General features: G+C 34.3%; 1 protein-coding gene across 6 annotated transcripts in view; it reads right to left on the bottom strand.

Annotated features, from left to right (window-relative positions):
• Positions 1 to 22,530, bottom strand: part of LOC145285970 (thioredoxin domain-containing protein 6-like) — a 140,646-nt gene that overhangs the window by 63,813 nt on the left and 54,303 nt on the right. For 5 of the 6 annotated variants that reach the window (XM_080134512.1, XM_080134514.1, XM_080134513.1 and 2 more), the window contains exons 2-6: positions 20,678 to 20,813; positions 16,722 to 16,825; positions 12,848 to 12,919; positions 6,703 to 6,819; positions 3,414 to 3,468 (exon numbers count right to left, since the gene is read on the bottom strand). In XM_080134512.1, the coding sequence (XP_079990638.1) occupies positions 3,414 to 3,468; positions 6,703 to 6,819; positions 12,848 to 12,919; positions 16,722 to 16,825; positions 20,678 to 20,813 (484 nt within the window). Of the gene's footprint in view, positions 1 to 3,413; positions 3,469 to 6,702; positions 6,820 to 12,847; positions 12,920 to 16,721; positions 16,826 to 20,677; positions 20,814 to 22,530 lie in introns of those variants that run through there. The other variant, XM_080134515.1, reaches the window with a different exon arrangement.

The following is a 22,530-nucleotide window of genomic DNA, read 5'->3' as shown; positions in this document are numbered from 1 at the left end:
CCAACCACTGAACAAGTATGAGATTCTAAAAATATATTAACGACGTGTTTGGCATGTTAGTCATACAAATATGTACATATATTTATTTTTGTACTTTTTGTTTTTAAGGTGTCAAAGTAATCTTTTTTCTGTTGATCAGCCAGAATAGGGAATAAAATAAGATATTGATCAATAAATTCTGGATTGAGCCCAGAAATGAGGAACATTTAGGTTAATGGATTGAACTTTTGGATAATGTTGTCATCGAGCCAAAAAGTGTCCCCCACCTCCTTCCTTCCCAGAATGTAAACGATATTGGATGGAAAAATAAACAGAAAACGAAATTGAAATCTATTTTTCAGTAATAGAAATCTGCTAAAATGCCAACTCCCACATTTTATTTTTCTCTTGTCCTCCCTAAATTGTATTCATCTTGGAAGGACACAACCCATACTTAAATTCCACTCCTATTTCATTTGTTCTCATTTTTTAAAAATGAAAATCTCTCTAGCTAAAGCATGAAGCTACTTGATATAAGGACTTAAAAACAAACAAACCAAAAAATAATGATACTTCAAGGTCAAAACCTAGCCAATGATAAATGTTACATGGATAGATTCTAACCTAGGAAACAGTAATTATTTTCCCTTTGTCAGAAACATTGCTCATGAAATGTGAGAACTAAAGGAAAAAATAAGGGAAGCAAAAGTTATAGGCTGTTGAAAGTAAACCCAAGACCCACTTTCTACTCTCCTTAAGTATTACTCTCACTTAGAGTTTGATCTGCTTGATTTCGGTTGTAAACAAACCAGAAAACAGTATGGAATTTACTCTTAAGAGTTGGGAGAATCTTACTAACCTGCCCTTAATTTCTTTGTTTTTCTTCTTTTTTTTGTGTGGTTTTATTGTGTACACCCCCATCATTTTCATCAAATTATAAAAAACCTTTTGCAAATCAAATCATTTAAAAACCATTGGGAATATTTTAAGTGGGGTAATCCAGCGAGTAAATGTGGTATTGTGGTGACTGCTGAAGTGAGAGGGATAGACAAATGGTGAAAGATTAAAGGAACAATGCTTGAGTGAAATCGTTGAGTTAAGAGTTAACCGCACTTCACTCTAGGTAGGTTAAACCAGTTTCCACTGAATAAGGAAGCTTTGCAGGAACATCAAATTCACAGGCAGTCTGCAGTTGCATGTATATCCCTTTCAAGGGAGATGGGAATATTAGGTTTTTGCAGTTTTTGCAGGGAGGTGTTGACATCCTCCTACATACAGCATCTGATCACCTATCTGGTATTGACCAGACTCAACGTTGCTTAACTTCAGTGATCTAATGAGAACGTATATAGTTAAGAGTTTTGACCACAGACACCCGTCACACAAGCACACACTTATGTTTTTTCATTTGTGTTTAAATAAATTTAAAGTGTAGTATCTGTTTATATCAAGAGATCATTTTTCCCAGGAATTACCTTCTCCTTTTGGAGAAGAAATGAGTTTATGGCCTATTGTCTGAGATGCTATTAATCATGAGGAATTGTCAAGGGGAAAATAAAAGTATTTTTGTTCCCATCTAAAGTAACCCTTTTGGGAGAGCTGGAGTTTCTTCACATTAAAAAGAAACCCTATTTATAATTTTGACCCATGAGAAGGCAAGTCAATAAGGTCTTACTGGAAAGGCAAGACAGTTGCTAACTAATATTAAGTTCTCCAATATACAGTCTTTTTATGCAAATTTTCATAAAAGACTATTTTTTAAATAAAGAAATCCTTGAGGAAGCATTAAACCGCCACTGACTGACAAGTTTATAGCAATTAGACCTTGGAATGTGAAATTTGATTGAAATACTCTATTGAAAATAGTTTTACTTCCGATTTTAATAAGATTTGAATCAATCGTATTTTATATATATATATATATATATATATATATATATATATATAATGATTTCATATGCTAACTACCACATCATAGAATAGTTCTTAACTGTAAGGTTTTAATAGTATTTTCATACTTATTATTCATTTATTTATTTATTAACTTATATATTATTTTTTAATTTATATATTAAGGAAATAGTAACTGGTTTGTGTTCAATTTTTTTAATTGGGAAATTGATATTTTTCACTGGTGAGCCATGAATTTAATAGTTGTCTTGTTTTTAAATCTCTAAAACAGCTACATGGTAAACAGCTGATGATCTCCATTTTTTCTAATTAATAATTTAAGTTAAGGTTTCTTGCTTTATTTTATTTATTTATTTTTTTTTTCACTGTTATATAGTTGAATTTACTTTTGTAATTGTGAATTTTCTAGTGGTAAGTTGATGTATGCACGTGCTAAGTCTGCAGAGAATGTGTAACCTATTTCCGTTAATTTTACAAAATTGTTTAAAAAGATTAACTTGGAAAGAATTTCTGATAAAAACTTTTTAAAGGACATCCAACCATTACAACTAAAATCAACTGTGCTAGTTAAAAATAATGCGCAAAAAAAAAAAAAAAACATTAAGTGACACTGAGCAGCTGACAAGAGAAAAGCAGCACAGCTCGACTGGATGATTCAAGTTTGTCTGCAAAATTTACCAGTTCCCCATTGAAGTGTAAAAGGTTTTCTAAGCAAAACAAAACAAAAAATCGGGCAAATAAAAGAAACAGAAATAAATCAGCAAGAAAAGCAATGCCTGTTTCCAACGTATCTAAAAATGAAAGAAAAATACTATTATAAAATCAAAATAACATCGATATAAAGGTTTCAACTGGCGTCCAGTTAACTGACAAACTTGCTTAAATGAAACACTAGAATGTTCACTCATCGACTAGCAACCAATCAGAATCCAAAGAATGCACTTGCTCATCTTAACACAATAGAACATCCCAGCCTGTTTCTATGCAAACTCTTTGGTATATAACTATTTAGTTCTAGTTTAACTGGTCAAACAACTAAGCACTGGTTACTAAATTTAATAACTATCGAGTCTTACTTCCTTTTCTAACATTCTTGAAATTCTGGATAATGCTTATGCAGTTGTTTGAGATGCCATATTATCGATAAACCTAAGATACAAGGTGACCCCCCCCCCATGTCATCCATGGAATTTACCATCCTTTTTGCAATCCAACCATTTTTATTATAAATACATTTCAGTCTATGCCTGACTTCTCCACAAACATTTAAATAAATAAATAAATAAATAAATCACTAAACTCGAAAAGTTTCATTTTTAGTTGTAATTATTTTTTTTCTACTGGATCATTTTTTTTTTTAATTTATAGTAATTTCGGGCATGAAACGTGAATATGTAATAATGGTTTCACCTGAAATGTGTTGGCTTGAAATATCACCAATAGAAACAAGTGCCAAAGAATTTTACATTAATGTTAAAAATCAATGAACTGAAGCAAAAGTCATTGTAAAAACTTGGACTGACCTTCTTTAATTTCAACTGCCTTTTCAGCTAGCGTTTCAACTACTTCATCAACAATCTGAAATCCAAAAGTTAAATTCGGATCACCATCATCATCATCATCATGGCGTTATGTTACCTTGGTGATACCATGAGAGCAAAGGTAGAAACTGTGGTTAACATTACGATTACTGCACGCACTTCACTTCTCCCTTCCATGTTAATAATTTTTCTTTTCTAAATAATAACGTTATTATTTAGAAAAGTCCTTCTTAACAGAACAAGAGAGGGGAAGCTTCCTTCACCTATTCCATACTGTCACCTAACAATTTAATAGACAAAAGATACTGTAACAAATCAATTAAAGATAAAAGAGTGACCGGAAGTGAAGTGGAAACAGTAATCGTAAAGATAACCGAAGCTGGTTTTAGTGTGATTACAAGAGTTAGGAACTAATTAAGCTAGTTCAAGGAACTTCTGCTATTACTACCTTGCAGAGTTTTACCACTGTCGACCAAGAGAAGAATCTACTAGACATGCACACAAAGTGTGATGATGTATGAAAGTGAACCCTGGCCAGTGAGGATTGCGGGCATGTTTTGCATAGAGAAAAATTAAATGAGAAGAATATGATGGGTGCTTAAAGCAAATCTTAAAGACAGGCTTAGATCTGATGACCTTCGAGGAAGATTAAATCTGGACAGTAATTTTATTGGAAAGACGATAGACAGTAGTTTGAAAATTATATATTTTTGTAAGATTATGACATGCTGAACGCATTGACGTTAAAATCAAAAAGCATTACGTATGAAATAAAAAATGAAAACACTTTTTAAATTATTAAATTAGCTGACATCTATCCCCTTCAAGGCAAAGGATGTTCTCTGTAGAGGAATTTAGGTAAAGAACACTGGTTTATATAGACACCAGGGGAGTGACTTCCCTTTGGACAAGAAAAGACAGAGATGTTTCGACCTTCACAAAAAATGTAAGGGTTTACCCCAGTGAGAACATTGCCCCACTATGAGACAAAGTAAGACTTTAATCATTTCTAAGTGAGTACCAAATTATTGTTGTTCTGCATTGTGATGTTACATGACTTTCTTGTTTGTCCATCTATATAAAAGTGAAAATGTGTGTATGTATGTATGTATGTTCGCTTTTTGTGTATGTCAGAGAAAGGCTTTTTTCCGAGAAGCGATCGGTCGACTCACTTCTTGTTAAAACTTTTTATATCACGTCTAAATCATCATATCTACCAGTTAACAATGGGGGTCACCTGTCTATTTCATTTGCTCGACTTTGAAAAGATAGATATTCAACATTTTTCGATCACTGCATGTGCATTAAGCTTTTTCATATAATAAAAGCGAAACTAATTTTGGCGGCATTTTTCCGGAAACGTCCGAAAACAATCAGCTTTGATCAATGTGGAGTTTCTCCTTATATCAGACAATTGCTATTCAATTTGGACAATCCCCTTTTTATGGGGTGCTGGTTTTCCCCACAACATCTTGGGGAAACAAAAAAAAAAAAAAATCCTGACCTGCAGTAAATAAAATACTACTCCGCAGTCAAAGTTGACCTCATTAAGTACGGGCACCTGCCAAGTTTTAATACTTAAATAAATTCAAACATGTTTTCGTTACTATTTTGTGCTGGCCCAGTGGTTAATGTTGCACGTTTTTTATCACACTTTAATTTCCAACTTCGACTCAAGGATTCGGGTTTGATCCTTCATATTTACCTACAAAAACTATTTTTTTTTAATTTTAACCCCCCACCCCACAACACAAATACCCGGGTGTTTTGATTTACCTAAAACCACACACCTCTAAACGCCGGGTACCCCCCGCTAGTTGGTACGAAAATGTGTATTTATGTACTCGTGAATTATCTGCATTTGTTAAGTATTTATGGTTGTAAGCATTTCTAGTTTCAGTGATTCAACTAACTATGAAACCCTTAACGTTTACAACATCTCTAAGTAGTTGATCTAAAATGTTGGCATGGAGAACGGAGCAAAAAAACAAGTAAAGTTATGTAAAACAAGTAAGTTATGTAAAAATAATTTATTTAAAAACGATTAAAATATTTGTAATAAAAAAATATGTGTCTGCACCAACAGCTTATCCAACCAAATCTTCGTTGAACATGTTTATACCACCATAAACGGTTGCAACACAAAACTGACTTCAGTCTGAGAAACTTCAGTCTCAATCCACCATATCATAGCCGTGTAGTTGTGTGGTGATTATGCATAGACTTGAAACTATTTTCTATGGTTCCTATATGCAGAGTTATTGGAATCTATCTGTCTCATAAGACATTGGAGTTCTGTATCTGGCTAATTGCAATGTCTATTGTTCAAGCCTATCCTAGATTGACAGGTTCAGTTGCATATACCACAGATGTAGGTGATGTCTGGTTGCAAGAGCTCTGTTGCAGCCCTCTGCTATCTGTGCTCTCTCCTTTCCCTCTTCTGCTAGTCTCCTTTCCTCACTCTTTTGAACCATGTCTTTACAGCTCTTCTTCAGCAGCTGCCGTCTTCAGCCATAGACTCTTAAGTTGTTGGGTTGATTCCATCTTTGATTCCATATTTCGCTTGTAGAAATCTTTGTAGCATAGAACAGGACGCTATATGTGCACATTATTTGTTCGAAGTGTCTTAGCACGATTTTAGTTCTTGTTGCTTAGTCCTATATATTAGAGACCCTACGATTAAGTTAGCTAGTGTGAATTGTGACATTTAGTGCATATCAGGATGACCTTGATCTGCAAACAGTGGAAGCCATGCAAATGAGATACAACCTATGATGTAGAAAACTGGTAATCTAAGGTAAATGTTACTTCCATGTCTGTCTGCATCACTCATTTATTTAAGTTAGCAGGTTGTTTAAAAAGTAAATAACTAGCTACAATAACATTTGTCTTACTATCCTAAGTAAATTCTCTGCAAATAAAACCTTGAAGAAAACTCAGCAAATGTCTCCTTTTTCCTGCATGAAAAGTTTTATTCATCTTAGTTAAACAGATGAGATGATCAACAACCACTCATGAAAAGAAGCGGAAAACCCATAAAAGATCTGCAGATATAAACACTTGCATGTATGTGTAAATATATTTTATTTTGTTATTGAAAATATTACATTAGGTTTGAAAATTGAATACTACATAAAAGCGATGTAAGTTCGAATTTTATCCCCAAAAAAGATTAAACGTTTTTAGTCATTTTATGCAATTATAATTAAATTTATGCAATTATAATTAGATTTTATGCAATTATAATTAAATTTTACGAGAGAAATCTTACCACATTCCTTTTGTGTTCTCCTGCAATAACTTTGTGTTCTTGTTCCAATTCCTGAACGATGGTTGACATCAATAATGGACTTTTGGCACCTCTGATCACATTTACCAAGGATCCACCCTAGAATATGAAACAAATTACATAAACACAGTGTAAAATTTAAGTTTTCTTCTTTGATGATACATATTCTACAGGGTAGAATGATAAAGTTATTGTCCTAAAGAAAACAACACTACAGCTTTATCTTAAAACTTTTATTGAAAAAATCAATTCAGGTAACTTAATTATGTAGTAAAGCTGACATCTATTCAATGTAGCCGCCTTCAGCCTCAATCACCGCCTTGATACGGGTCTGGAACTGGGAGCATGCCTTTTCAACAATTGCCAGCAGGAGCTCGGCAAATACTCAGCAGATGGTGGCAATCAGGCTGGCTTTGGTATTGTGGGAGGTCATGTTGGTGATGTTCTTGATGTATGACCAAATGAATTAGTCCAGCGGGTTCAGGTTAGGGAAAGAGGGGGATCAGTGAGGAAGGGTACAAAGTTGTAACGCTCCTGAAGCCAAGTCTGGTTCTGTTTGAACTTGTGAGTTGGCGCTGAGTCCTGCTGCCACATACAGGGTGTGCCAGCGACCACCTGATTGCACCAAGAGATCACCACACTCTTCAGCACATCCAGGTACACTTTGATGTTGACTTTCAAGCCGACTTCAAAAATGTGATGTAGCATGATATGGCCCTCACTTGAAACCACACCAATAATCATGGCTGGAAACTTTGTTTTCATCACCCTGGGCATGTCCCTATTATTTGTGGCAATCCATTTTGAGAGTGGTTGCAATGGTCCTGCTGTCATAACTAGGATCGGTAGAGGGCATGAGTTCTACAGCAGCACATCCCTGATCTCGCTCGTGGAACATTATGTCACTTTTAGACATGATAAAAGGCTTCTATTGCTCTTAGGATTTCTACACAACTGGCCAACTAGTACATGGTCTGCAACAAAAAAAGAAAACCGGTTTTCATGAAACAGAAATGGAATCATGTCATCTTTTCTAGGGCAACAATTTTATCGTTCCACCCTGTATTTTAAAATTATAATTCGATAGAATTATGCCTTAACATTGCAGTAGATTTGCTGTGTGTTTAAGGCTGGAATTTTCATCATTACAAACAGAATTTTAGCTAACGATTATGTTTTCACTTGGAAATTAGAATTTTAGAACCAATAGCAATTAGGAGTTTTAGCTGACAGTAATAACTTTAGAATTCTTAGATAAACAAAAATATGTTGGAAAGATCAGGTAAGAATCCTTTAGTGCTATGTATGTGGATGACGTAATTAGAAAGGAAGATAGTTTTTTACATATACGTAAAGTTTAGTCAGAGAAGAAAGAGAGTTGAGAGAGAATCGAGCAGACAGACCTGTCGTAAGAGCTCTGAACACCCAAGGAAGCTGTTGGGTCAAGGTATATAGAATGTAGAAACTTAAGACAAGTATGAAACCCCTAAGTTGGGGAATAAGAAAGAATAAAAGTTGCCTAAAAATACAACCTGAGATTTCTTAGTCGTTTCCTTGAGATGAATTTTCATTGCAGCTTTTGGTGGATCCGTGAAACAAAACCCAAAGATGAACAAGATGTAAAATCTCACAGAACTGTTATTCATCCCTTAAAGACTGTATATTGTAAATTGTTATTGTCCGTATTTGTTATACACACTTATAAATATATGTACGTACACACACACACTAGATGATCCCAGACATTGTTATAAATACATATACACATATAAACATTATTAGACAATCACAAAACATTACGTTACACACGTTTAAAGACATGTACATGTATATACTATATATACAACGTTATATATATGCACGTTTATGATCATCATTTATATGTACTCGCAATTATACACAGGCTATACAACACTATAGTAACTTACTAATCCTAAGAAAGCCTGCAGTTTAGCAATGTGAGCATTTAATTTAGTGAAATATCTTCTGCAGATGGTAGTGGATATGCATATTCAAACAGTCATTTAACCTAGTCGAAAAATCAGCACATACTCTGATTTTTGGGCGGGGAGAGTCTGTTTTATATATACGGTTGGCGACACCCATTCTGAGTAATCAACTTTTGAAATTATGCAAATTTCTTCCAACCATTCTAATTTCTCGTTTATTGTGTCTAGTGTCGAAAATGGTACTTTTCTTTTGGGTTTAAAAATGGGTTGTTAAACAGTACAATCCAGTCTAGACCAAAAACATTTTTTAAACGAGGAAGTACATACACTTTTGATTTATGAGTTTTCCCATGAACGAAATGTTAAAATTTAGTTCTTCTTTTGAACTTTGACTTTGTACCGGGTACCCATCTGGCAATCTTTTCTGTTCGTTAACTGCGGAAAACCTATTTTTCCCAGTTTGCTCGTTTATTACCGAAATATAACTTGTTGAGTCAAGTAACAATTTTACTGTTTGCCCATTTATTTTTACATTTAAGTACATTTGTTTTATACTCTGTTTCATTTAGTTTTTAGACAAAACTACCTTCATTTTCCATTGAAACTTTGCTTTTACTTGTCTCTGTCTTTTCTAATTTGATGGCCTACATGCTCACAATTAAAGCATATTTTATTCTTAAAGTAAGTCCGGTTTTATATGCTTTCCATCACACATATTACATATAACATTTTTTCTTTACTTGGATTCAATTTTTTTGTCATACAGTCTGTATCCATGATATACTTTTCTCTTTAATCCACTTATTGTTTAATATTTATTAGATACTATTACTTTTTGCAGTGTAATGTTTGGGTCGTGTCCAATAATACTAAGAATTCATGATCTAATTTCTTTGTCCTTAAGACATTGAACAAAAATGAGATAATGAGATATTTGAACATGTCGCTCGATAATTCCGTTAATTTAAATGCCTCACACTATGCATAAAATATACCAGCATACATGACAAAATCATCGTCCTCATGTTTTACGATGTTTAAACACTTATATTACTATAGACTATTTCTTTTATCAAAAATTTTCAACAAAATTTTTATTGAAAATGACACACCCTCCATATTTTTTAAGTGTATTTAGTATTTTATTCTGTTCCCAACTTTTGTAACAATAGCATAATTTTTTCTGATTATTGTTGACATCTTTTCATAAAACCTATTAAAATAAGTTAGAAACGTCCAACCAAACGTCCCACAAATACGGGTCATATTTTAGTTCCAAGAGTGAATTTGAAATTCTTTCAGCCAAAATAATCCTTGAAACTGGTAATTCATGTTTAACGTAAGTACCTCTTAATGATCGTTTTCAACAGCGTGTCAGGAAGCGATTAAAAAAATCCAATAAAGTGCTCAATCGTGGATGTGAGAGCTGAAGATACAATATTTATTACGACACTATATATACATATTTCAAGGCCATACCAGTGGTTTCATTGCGCTGAATCAACCATAAGAGGTTGGAAAGAGTCAGCGCAAATTCATCAGTGACTTTGAAAAACTGAAACAATGCAAAGTAAACAAATAGAGAAAAAACGTTGAATGAGCATTTAAGACTCAGAGTTTCAAATTTTAAAACAGAACTTAGTAATCGATGCCAATAGATTCTGATTATGGAAGGAAGAAAGCGCGCATGTGTGTATGTTTATGAGTGTGTGTGTGTGTGTGAGAGTGTGTGTGTGTGTGTGTGTGTGTTTAGCGGGGGGGGGGGATGGAAAACCTCTCTGAAAAATAAATGCCCTGTTTAAACGAACACATAACCCCATATAAATAAAGGTACAACAATTAAAGGTAATAAATATATAATGAAATAAAGCATGAATATATCAATTTAAATTTAATTTAGAATAAAATTAAAATAAAATGGTAAAGATGAAGTTTAAATAAAAATAAAATAAAACTTTAAAAGAATTATTTAAAAAAAGTTAAGTTATGCTGTTGTTAGGCCATTTGGCAAGGAGAAATTTCCTTTTGTGGGGACATTGTCTGAAGATCTCATTTTTAATGTTCATAAGGCTATGGATGGGTTATTGATAGCCTGAAGAATCCTATATTTTTTGATGGTGCAAAGGGGGCAGGTTTTGGAGGTTGAGTCGTAAGATTTTTTAACATCAATGATCGACCATTCTATTTTATATGAAGTGTTAGATTCTTTAAGTGACCAAATCATGGTGGCTAAAGATGTGTCAAATCTCTTTTCAGGGTATTTGAAGGTGGAGCTGTGTGCATACAGTCTCTGATTGAAGGTACCCTGAGTCATTCCAATGTAAATTTCTTTCAGAAATGACTTTGGCCTGGTAAACAATAGATTTAATTGTGCAACCTCCTCCCAGAGGACAAGTATCTCCTCCCCTGCATGAGCAGCAGGGATTAGGGGGATTTATTGGGGTTGGGGTTTAGATGTCAGAATAGAGCCGATTGAGGGACAGCAGGAGTAGCTAGTTTTGATTGTGCTTCTGTTAAAGATCTTATGGAGTATGTTGGTGGGTGGAAAATGTTTATCTATTAGAAGGAGAAATTGTCTACCTATATTGTACTTGACATTGAGAGAGAAAGGAGGGGTGAACCAAATTATGTTCCTGGATCTGTTGGGTTTGCGCTGCCTGGTGGGTGGATTGGATATATATGAGATATCTTCCTGGTATCCACTTTCTCAGAGAGCCCTGTTGTAATATGGTGCAGCTTGCTGGACAATCTCTCGGCTGGATGAAAGGTTGGAGATTCTTCTGCTGATGCTGGGGACAAGGTTCAGGAAAACACAGGGTGGGTGGCACGATTGAGTATTGATATACCTAAGCTGTTCAGTAGGCTTGTGGTAGGGTCTGGTAGAGTTGCTAGACAGGTCCAATGTTACATCTAAAAAATCCACACTAGTGAGGTTTGTGTCAATGGTGATATTAAAACCGAGTTCTTTAAGGAATGTGGTCATTGGTTTTCTGAAGCTGTCTAGGTTCTGACCCTTGTAGTTGCGTGAGAGACATAAACCATCATCTTGGTAGAGGCCGAATTCATGATTGGGGAACTTGTTGTGCAGGGAGTGGAGAATAAAGAGGCCTACCAGATCACACACATCCGCACTATCAAAGGCTCCTATTGGAACATCAAAGGGGTCCTCAAGATTGGATTTCTTAACCCACGTTTTGTTGTCAAAGAAGAGGAGTGAATTTCTAGCATGGAAGATAGTTTCGAGTTATAAGTCACTGATCTCCATGAAAGATTTGGCGCAGGTTAGAGAGCTGGTGAGGATTTCCCTGCTGATGGAAGGATAAAAGTCAGTAATGTCGAACTGAGTAAATTTACATTGTTCTTTATTGGGAATGGCTTTGAACCAGTGGATGGATTCTTGGGAATTAGTCCAAAGTCTTAGGTTGGAGTTGTTTTTTTATATATTTACTTGCTAGACCCATTTCACTCTTAGCTGGTTTGATAAGTCTACAAGTTGCTCTGTCTTGGAAATGGGGTTTGTGATCCTTCAAGGTAATGAAGGCTGTTTTCTGTGCTAGCTGATTGGCTCTGTAATCGATTTTCAGCTTTGCTGCAAGGTTTTTTTTAGGTTTTTTGCTTCTGTAATTTTCATTATTTATATATGTGGGTCTATTATTATTATTATTATTATTATTATTATTATCATTATTATTATTATTTATATGTACATTTATTGTTTATAATGTTGTTATATATATATATATATATATATATATATAATTATTATCCTTTTATACTTACAGATACTAATGTTTTATGCTTATGCAATTATTAGCATAGGATGACAATTCCTGCCAGCGGGAAAATTCAAATGCAGATATGAAGCTTCCTTTAACTCCATTTGCTAAGCCTTTACCTTCAGACCACCAAACAGTTGCCACAAGAATGAAAGGAATTAATAACTAATAAATGCTCAATTCATGTGCAGACATTAAATAATCCAGAAGAGTGTTCAGACGATGGAAGTTGTCAATGTTGCATAAACGATAGTTGACTGCCTTTTAGTTTATACTTCCTAGACAGTACCCATCCTTAAGTAATCTTGAAAATAACAACAATATAAGAACAGTAGTCTAAATAATACAAATTATTAATCCTTATCTCAAAAATTTCAAATTATAAAACTATTTTATACTCACAGCAATGAACAAGAAACAAGGTTCGCATTTTCCCCGATATTTTTCCAAAGACTCAATCCGATCAGCTTTGGCCTAAGAATAAAAAGAAAAATACCTGTATACAACAGTTTTTTAACTTTGAAAATTACCGACAATCGTGTTTTAATATTTCAAAGTACCTTAATCACTCACCCCCAAATAAACATCAGAATTTCATTACCAAGAGAATAATGAATTACTCAAATGTTATATTAAGAATTTAATTGGTGTAGATATCTTTTTTTTAAAAATAATATTGACCTGATGAGACTTCAAGTAGCAAAGTCAGTTCACAGGAAAATATGTGAGTAAGTGATAAAATGAGTAAGTGATAAAAGAGGGATAAATTAAGACCTGGCCAAAGATAATTTAGTTTAGAAGTCAATTTCTTGAAGCCGTCCAGCTCCTGCCAGCATGTGAAATATACATCAAGTTGATGACGATGCCGACAGTATGATGATGATGATGACGATGATGATGAGATGATGATGCCAACACTGACAATGATATTGATGATGATAAGAAGATGATGACAACGACAATGATATGATGATGATGATGATGATGATGATGACAACTATGACAGCAATGATGATGATGATGATGATACGAACAATGTTGTGTGCTCTCAGGTGAGATTTTAAAAAGAATCTAAACTTAATGGAAGTTATATGGAAGATGTTAAAAAAAGGGAAAAGTGGAAACAAAACATTTAAAATTTTAAAATCATTAAACAATTTTTTAAAAAATAGACTGTTATAGAGAGTCATCCTCTCCTCCCCCCAAAAATAAGTGATGACCAAAAATATTTCATAGTTGGAATTGTTAATAAAATTCACAATCTTTTCTTGAACCATATTTGATATAAAATTTCTTACTTATCTACCAAGTTCCAGTCATGAATGTCCAACAGTATTTGTTTTAATTGCCATTCAATGATACGCAGGGGGGGACACTTTGATTAGAAGATGTTTAATCTCGAATAGGGATTCACACTCTTAGATACTTTTATCCATGAGTTTATCGCAAAGATAATATCTATCAAAGCAATCCGCAGATTAGTCCAGATCTGATGAGGGCCATTACAGCTTAAGGTAGTCCTATCCAGTTGGACTTACAATGCAGCAGTGCACATCATTGAATAGCAATCAAAAAAAAAACTGTTGGGCTAACCCAAGATTTGCACTTTGAACGAAAGAGAAAAAGAAAAATATTTGTTGTATTTGCAACATAGCAAAGTGTCCACAATATTCAAGTAAGACAATTTCTTCCCTTTCTACATAGATTTCTACTTTGGACTAGAAAGGATAAATTACTTGCTGAACAAATCCTCTCCATATGGCACCTACATCTACTACTACTACTATTACTACTACATCATCATCTTCTTCTTCTGTCTAATGAGACAATGACGTTCTGCATCTAGTTTGGTGCACTGCAGCATCTGTTGTGGCTATACAGCATAAGCTGGAGCTACCACTTCAGATGCAAGGAGACTTAGGTTTGCTGAATTACCAATGTTCCCCTCTAACAGAAAGGCAAGCCAATACAGTTGGATACAGCACAGCTAAAGGAGTTGCCAGAAAGGTGTTGCAGTGCTTCACTATTCGCCTATTATCAGGACTCCGAACCAGATTTTTGTCAGGATTTACTCCCTTAGCCTTTGCAAGGCAGTGGAGCTATTTGCCCATAGCTGGTGAAAATTAAAAAATATTTCCAATGTTGACTAAAATAACTGTGTTAGATGGTTCTAAGAAATTGACTTTCAAACTAACCAGGCCTTTATTTATCCCTTCCTTGGCATTTCCCTGTGATCTGAACCTGCTACTTCAACTGTTTTTTATCTACTAACCCAAAACTTCTGATCTGTTCTTTAAACATGGCCATACCATAGAAGTTTACTTTTTCTGAATACATTTCGCTATACTGTCCAGATTTAATCTTCCTCTGAGGTCATCAGATCTAATCTTGTCTTTAAGGCTCACATTACACATCCATCATATTATTCTCATATCATTTCTTTTCATGCAACACGTGATCTAACAAAAAGTGGTGGTATGGTATTACAAAAAATATGTATCTTACTAAATTTCTTCTCGGTGTTATAGAGAAAATATATGTGGATAGCAAGGTTATTGAGGTTGTTCAGAAATGTAAATATAAAATAACCATTTGAAACACTGAATACCTTTCCCTGATAAACTTTTGCCTTGGTTGGCAATGGTAAAACAAATAAAAATACTTATTAAATTTGTAGAGGGTGTTCTCGTCTGTTACTCAAACATTTTCTTTATAAATATATCCCTGAAAAAAATTTACGAGGGCCATTATAAAAGTAATGCCTATTTTATTCAGTCTGAATGGATTAGAGGGGATTGCAAATTGTATTGCTTCATGACCTGAAAGTTTAATCTCTCTGTTGCAGATATTGACGGTGTGAGACTAAGAAAGCAACCCTGTCATGGACATGTATCAGAAGCAGAGATGTGTCACTAAATTCAAAAGTGCATTGAAAATGGTGGTGATCATGTATAAAAATAAATTCTGGAGCACGAAAGGTCGTTTGTTTTAATGGTACAACTCATGTCTTCCTGGCTCTTCAACTTTTTGAGTTAAAAAAAAATAGGAGGCTTTACTATTTATAATGACCCTCATATGACAAAGTATGCTCTATTGTTCATCACTGAAAAAAGTACATTGAGAATAGTGATGACTCTGTAAGGAAAACATTTTGGAGCTCACAAGGTCACTCGTTTCAATGGTATTACTCCTGTCTTCGTAGCTCTTCAGCTTTTTTAGTTAAAAAAACATAGGAGCCTTTACTTTTGAATGACCCTTGTATTTTCCAATCATATTTATTGCATATTCACATACACCATACACCATTCGTTACAGCTACATGTCTATCAAAATAGAGTAGTTAAACTTGATATAGTGATACGAGACAAAAGGGAGAAAGTAGCAACCTAAGTTGAAGTCATTGTCCGTAATTATACTGACTTAAACAGAGCTGAGAGGGGGAAGATAACTATAATAAATACCAAGGTCTTATGTACGATATGGAAAGAGACTTGAATCTTAGGAAGATCTCTATCATTCCAATAATTATAGAAGCAACTGGGTTCATGAAAAAAAAATTTCAAAGCCTACCTGACAAATATACCCGGTGAACCAAGTGCAAGAGAAGTACAAACAATTTCACTTAAGGGGACGATTAGAATCTTAAAAAAATCTCTGATTGAATAGCAGATGAATTCTGATATCTGCTAGGATGCCTCATCCTCAGCAAAAACAAAAAGATAAGAAAATTTTATAAAAAAAAATAAATAACAGTTATCTGTTATTTACTGTTTTGGCGCTTCTGCAGTATTGGGATGAAATTTTAGAAATCGTAATACTAAATTTCACATGAAAACAAGGGTATCTACGTAATCCCTATATTTTTAAGATGATTATATCTAAAAATTACGAAAATCGATAAGGTAGAAAATTATTTATTAATGAAAATAAAAATAGAATTCGATGAAAACAATCATAAGACACAGGAGAGTTCAAAAGGGAGGTAATTTCCCGTTTTGATTTAAACAAGATGGCGGCAATTTTTCAACTGCTAACACGATTAAAGTTGTTTTTGTCTAATAATTCAGTTATATTCAGGTAATTTCGACTGCATAATTTGAGAGCTATCATTGTAACTTATTAGAATTGGCAAAAAAAATCAGTTCAAACCATTTTTTTTATCTGAAAACTCCATTTATCAACTACAAAATCTCGTCCCACTTACTGTAGAAGTGCCATTTTTTTTTATATAAAATTTAAAAAAAATATGAATTAACCAAACAATTTCCAAACTCACAGTGCAAAAATTAAGTAAGTCATCAGAAACTTGATTCTTTATCCGTTTAAAGTTGCTAACCATTGAGATGCACGGACCGGCCCATTCTTGGTAAACATCCACAACTGTCAAAAGTAATATTTTTCACTTTAATAAAAGATTATTAATTTAAAGTAACGTGAGACTAGATATCTTTTTAGCATAGGTTTTAATCACAAAAACAAATAAAAGATTAAGACTTTTTACTAAGTCCATGCACGTATTAGTTGTTTAAAGGCATATGATTTACCATATGGGATTGCTGTGTAAAAGTTAATGCACATATTTCACAAGAATATGATTTTTCTCTCGTTTCGTTTTCATTCGGTTGAAGTTCTCAGAAATCAAGGCACTCCCTACCTGGCGCTAATACTTGAACTCTATATGAGATACATAGATATTTGAATGTTCCATTAACGTTTTTTATCTCTCAAAAACTGAGTTAATAAAGAAGATGAGAACATAATTTTCCTCTCTGCAAATGACCATTTTAATATGTTATAGTATATCTCTCTTTTTGTCTTGTGATCTAATTGGATTCCAGGACAAGATTTCATCTAGTCCGGGGTGGCATGTCCAGCTTCATGTTGCTACTCAAGATAACATCAGAGAGTCGTAATACAGGGTGGAACAATAACACTGTCACCTTAGAAAAGACGATATGATTTTATTTCCGTTTGATGAAAACCGGTTTTCTTTTTTTGTTGCAGATCATCTACTAGCCCACAAGTCTAAAGAGACCCAGGCTTGGCTTCAGAAGGAGTGTTATGACTTTCTACCCTTCTCTCACTGACCCTCCCTCCTCCCCTCTACTCTGACCTTAACCCACTGGACTACTTTGTTTCATTATACATCGAGAACATCACCAACATGACCTCCCACAACACCAGCCTGATTGCCGCCATCTATCAAGTATTTGCTGAGCTCCCACTTGTAGAAAAAGCATGCTCCTAGTTCTGGACCCAATCAAGGCAGTGATTGAGACTGAAGGCGGCTACATTGAATAGATGTCAGCTCTACTACATAATCAAGTTCCCAGAATTGATTTTTTTTTTCCAATAACAGTTTTAAAATAAAGCTGTAGTGTTGTTTTCTTTTGGGGGACAATTTTATCGTTTCGCTCTGTACATTGGTTTGACAGCCAAGTGTGCATAACTTGTTCATAACCACCAAAAGAGATATACGCTTGTCTTTATAGTAAGTGTAAGAGTTCATTGTTATCTGTAAGGTGAACACTAAAACAATCTGAAAGCTTTCTGTCTGTTCTACTAACCTTTAAAGTTCTGAGATGGAGTCCTAAAATAGGTCTGGTAGAAATTACTATGCTGTATAGTTTAATGATGTAGGTTATCATGTGACCAAACAACCTCACTAAGGGTTGCTCTCCGACAGAGGAAACAGACATCAATGTTTATGATTGCTACATGTCTATACTATAATAAAACCCTCAGTATCACATCTGTTTCTGGTAACCATGTTGAATTCCACCCACGTTACGAGAGGAAAGATAACCACAACAATAATTCAAACTTATAACGAACTCTATTTTTTATTAATCATCTGACTAGATAATCACATCACATGGTGCATCCCTAAAACCTAACATTAGTCTTTCTGATATAGATATGCTATCGTAACAGAGGGCCGTTGGGCCTTCAGTTTCTCACTTGTTAAACTACTACACTCCCAGCAACACACCTGATTGCACTAGGGGATCACCACACTCTTCAGTACATCCAGGTATAATCACCAAAGTTAAGCAACGATGAGCCTGGCCAGTACCAGATGAGTGACAGTTTGGAACTTCCAGGTGCTGTATGTACTCTCCGCTTATCCTAGCATTGTTTCCAGTCGTCCTGGAATTCTCCTTGCCAGTAGAATCCAGCAGTGCCGATTAAGGAGAGATGTGGTTGAGGATTGCGCACCCCTTGCCACACAATTACACGTGCAGCTGCCCCTACAGGTGGTATCCTTTGTCTTTCCAGACTGAACGGAGGCATTAAAACTACTACAACTAAACTACTACGATATATCTATCTTTTTTAATCAGCAGTCCCTGACATATGAATCCTCTGAACTAATAAAAACACAACCAAAAGGCGTGCTTTTTGTTCAATATGTGTCTGTTTAAACTCAAAATTAGCACATCTGAATTTATTTGGCAAATAGAGTGCACCTTTGGAGGTAATCCCAATAATCCATGAGGTCGACTGCAAAACAGCACTGTGTTACAAGGAACAATCTGAAATGTTGTCCACAAAAGCATCAGACATAAGTCTTACATGATGAATGTAAGCTATTTTACATCAGAAAAAAAACTCGTTTAATCAAAGCTAACAGACTCTTAAAGAAATTTTTAAATTGTCATGATCATATAACTTTTGGTCTCCTAACCACCGAGATCTCATATTTTCAAGTGGAAATAGCAGTGTTTAGTTTATGGATAGCAAGAAAAAGTGTCTACATCTTTCTTTGTGAATCCTTTAATGTCTCTGGATGGAATCCTTAAAAGGTCTGGTTGAAATTACTACACTCTGTAGTCTGATTGGTTAGCATAGTGTTATATAGTTGGGACCCTATGCTAGTAAGTAGTGATTAAGTTACCTAGTGTAAATTGTTGACAAGGGTCCCATTAGTACAGATAACCCAGATCTGTAAAACAGATGGTTTTCAGGGTTGAACAGAAGATAGGTGACAGGGCAGGATGAACAGGTCAAATGTGCTAGAAAATATATAGGAGAGAAACAAAAGTATTTTAAAAATCAGTCTGACTCTGGAAGTCGTGGTGATGGGACACAGCTCTCTAATGTGAATAATCTAAGGCAAATATCACTTCGATGTCAACCATTTTGTTAAATAGAAATTAATTTTATGAAGCAATAATAAAAAGATAATTGAAGTATCTCTCTCCATAAGTAAATTCTCTCCAATAAAACCTTGAAGAACTTAGCAAAGTCTCCTTGTGTTTTCATGCATGAGTAGTTATTCATCTTAGTTAAATGGAAGATCATCGACTACTAGACAATATGACATGACTACTCATGAAACATGGCGGCAATGATAGAAGCAATGATACAAAGAATATGTATATATAAACAGACTTTTTCTTAACTGCTCACAAGCGAGAATGAACATGTGTGATTTAATTTCATGTTTATGAGAATGTATCAGTATGTTGTCTTTCCTTTAAACACAGTACAAATACAACAATCAGACCAAATAATCGCACTATGATTGATCTCCACCAGAGGAAATAGATCTCAATGTTTATGATTATTAAATATTAGTGTTGGGACGATTAATCAGAATCGGAACTTGGAATCAGAAAAATTGGGACTTTTGAGGCGTATTGGAATCGGAAAAATTTATGCCTATTTTCCGATGCCAAAAACGATTCCTTTAGTTATATTTTTATTTGATTCTGTTTGAAACAAAATCTTCCCTTGCTGGTAGTAATAGCAAAATCATAAATATTTGTTGATTTTAAACTACTAGTAAAACTAAATTCTATAGATCACCCCTCCCACACACACACACAAATGTGTTTTTACATTTGAGAAACTATCTGCACATTTAACATGTGTTTTTTACGGTAATTGGAAAAAAAATAACAACTTTATAAGTAAATATTTAGAGATTTATAAAAAATTGGAATCGGAATTGTATCGGAATCTAGAATTTTATACAGAATCGGTAATTGTATCGGCAATATAAAAATATTGGAATCGTCCCATCACTATTATATATATCACACTTCGATGATTTACATTGAATGGAGTCAGTTAACGTTACATAGTGTAGACAGTAAATGCTAATTTTTGTTTTAATAAAAATTAATCATTCTGATTTTTTTCTTGTGACTCTATTTTAAACTTTGGCAAAAGGTTTATTTAAATTGGATATTATGATAAAGAGAAAAAAAAGATGATAAAATTGACCTGTGAGTCCTTCTTTGGCCAACATCTCATCCCATTCATCCTGAGATTCTATCTCCTGCTGTAGAGCTATTTCTCCCTTACGCCGTGCCATTTGGGATTTCAACCGAATCCTCTTTGCTTCTTCCGGAAGAACTGGCTACAAACAATGGATGAAACTCAAAAATCAACAACAATTAAATTTTCATCAAGAAATAATAAAAAATAAATGAAAAAGATCATAAGCGATTTGTATAGTTTTTTTGTTTTTTTTAAATTAAATTGTGTACAGAGAAAATGATTAAAGTAACAAAACAATGCAAGATTTCAGTTTTAAAAATAGAGCAAAGTGCTTTATCAAAGAAATAAATAAGGGGGGGGGCGGGAATATAATTGAGACTTCAAAAATAATTACTGAGATTTCTAAACATAGTATTTTAATACTTTAATACCATTCATCATAGTAAACATTTATTGGCAACACATATCTCATTCTTATGAATATCAACAGAATACTGCAGCAAAATCTCACCACTTCACTGTACAGCGTTGTAGTAAAATCAAACACTTGACAAAAAAGAAAACGAAATAAGAAAAAAAAAAAAGCAACCTCATATATTCAGAGACCTGACAGTTTATTATGCAAGAATTAAAATTACATGCTACATTATTTTTCAATCTAACCACCACCACCGGTAGACACGACCATCTCAAGATGGGTGTATAGTGACCTTGTCTCTAGTGGTGAACACTCCCATGATGGAAACCTTCAGAGAGTCGAGCATGTTGTAGGTGTGCTTGTTGGTTTTGACCTCGATTATACCCCAGAAGAAATCAAAGGGGTTACATTCACATGAGTAGGGTAGCCACAAGTTTGGGGACCAGTGGTGAGGAACATTATTGAGCATTCATGCCTGAGTTGTCTTGGACTTGTGTGCAAAGGTAGTGTCCTGGTGGAAGATGTAAGAGTGTTCAACAATGATCTCATCCATCCAGGGTTTCACCATACTCTTTAGCACTTTCTGATATTTCATTTACTTTTTGTTACGTGCTAAATTTTGCTACAACTACTCTATGTATAAGAACCTATGTAAAATGTTGTAGATATTTAAATGCACACCCTCTGTTTATGACTTGGCACTTATTTGATCTTTGAATAGCTTGGCCTGTCTGATATAAATCCACAGTTTTATTATTTGCATGCTAACATATTAGATCTCATCAATGCATTTCCATCTGCAGCAGCTGACCAGGCTGTATAAAAAGGGTGCATTTCTTTACTTGGCGTTGCTGTTGTTGTTGCCATTGTTGAGCATAATTTCATGATGATTTATTGGCATTCGTTTCCTTGATATCTTTCTATTAAGAATTCTTTCTAGAATGATATCAGATACTTACGGGAGGGACCACGTAAAGGTTGCCAACGTCCTTCAGTGAAAGTGTTTCTGTAGAACAAACTGGATTCAAAGGTTGTCAGTTTATATCATGACTCACTGAGCTACTATCACCTCTTTGGCATTGCTGTTAGGGAACTAACACTAAAATTCCTGTTGGTTATTATGCCGGTTCAGTGGCAACTTTGATCCTTTCTTCTATAGCTCTCTCTTTCCAGCTACATCAACAATAACTGGCATCATCATCACAGCAACTATAGCAGATCTTTTTCATAAAATTAACAGCAGCTCGATCTTGTCATCATCATCACAGTCGTTCTGTTAATAGCCATCAACTGATTCATACATCAACATCAATATATATAGTTTGTTTCCTGCCAGCAAAAGATCTACAATAGTGAACGAGACAACACCAACTACATCAAAAAGTAACAGTTCCAAGTGAAGGCCTATTTGGTCATACATTTAAACAGCTTGCACTCT

Source organism: Euprymna scolopes, chromosome 10 (genome assembly GCF_053919585.1).
Source record: "Euprymna scolopes isolate OS-2025 chromosome 10, ASM5391958v1, whole genome shotgun sequence".
Taxonomy (NCBI): domain Eukaryota; kingdom Metazoa; phylum Mollusca; class Cephalopoda; order Sepiida; family Sepiolidae; genus Euprymna; species Euprymna scolopes.
This window is presented reverse-complemented; position numbering and strand designations above follow the sequence as displayed.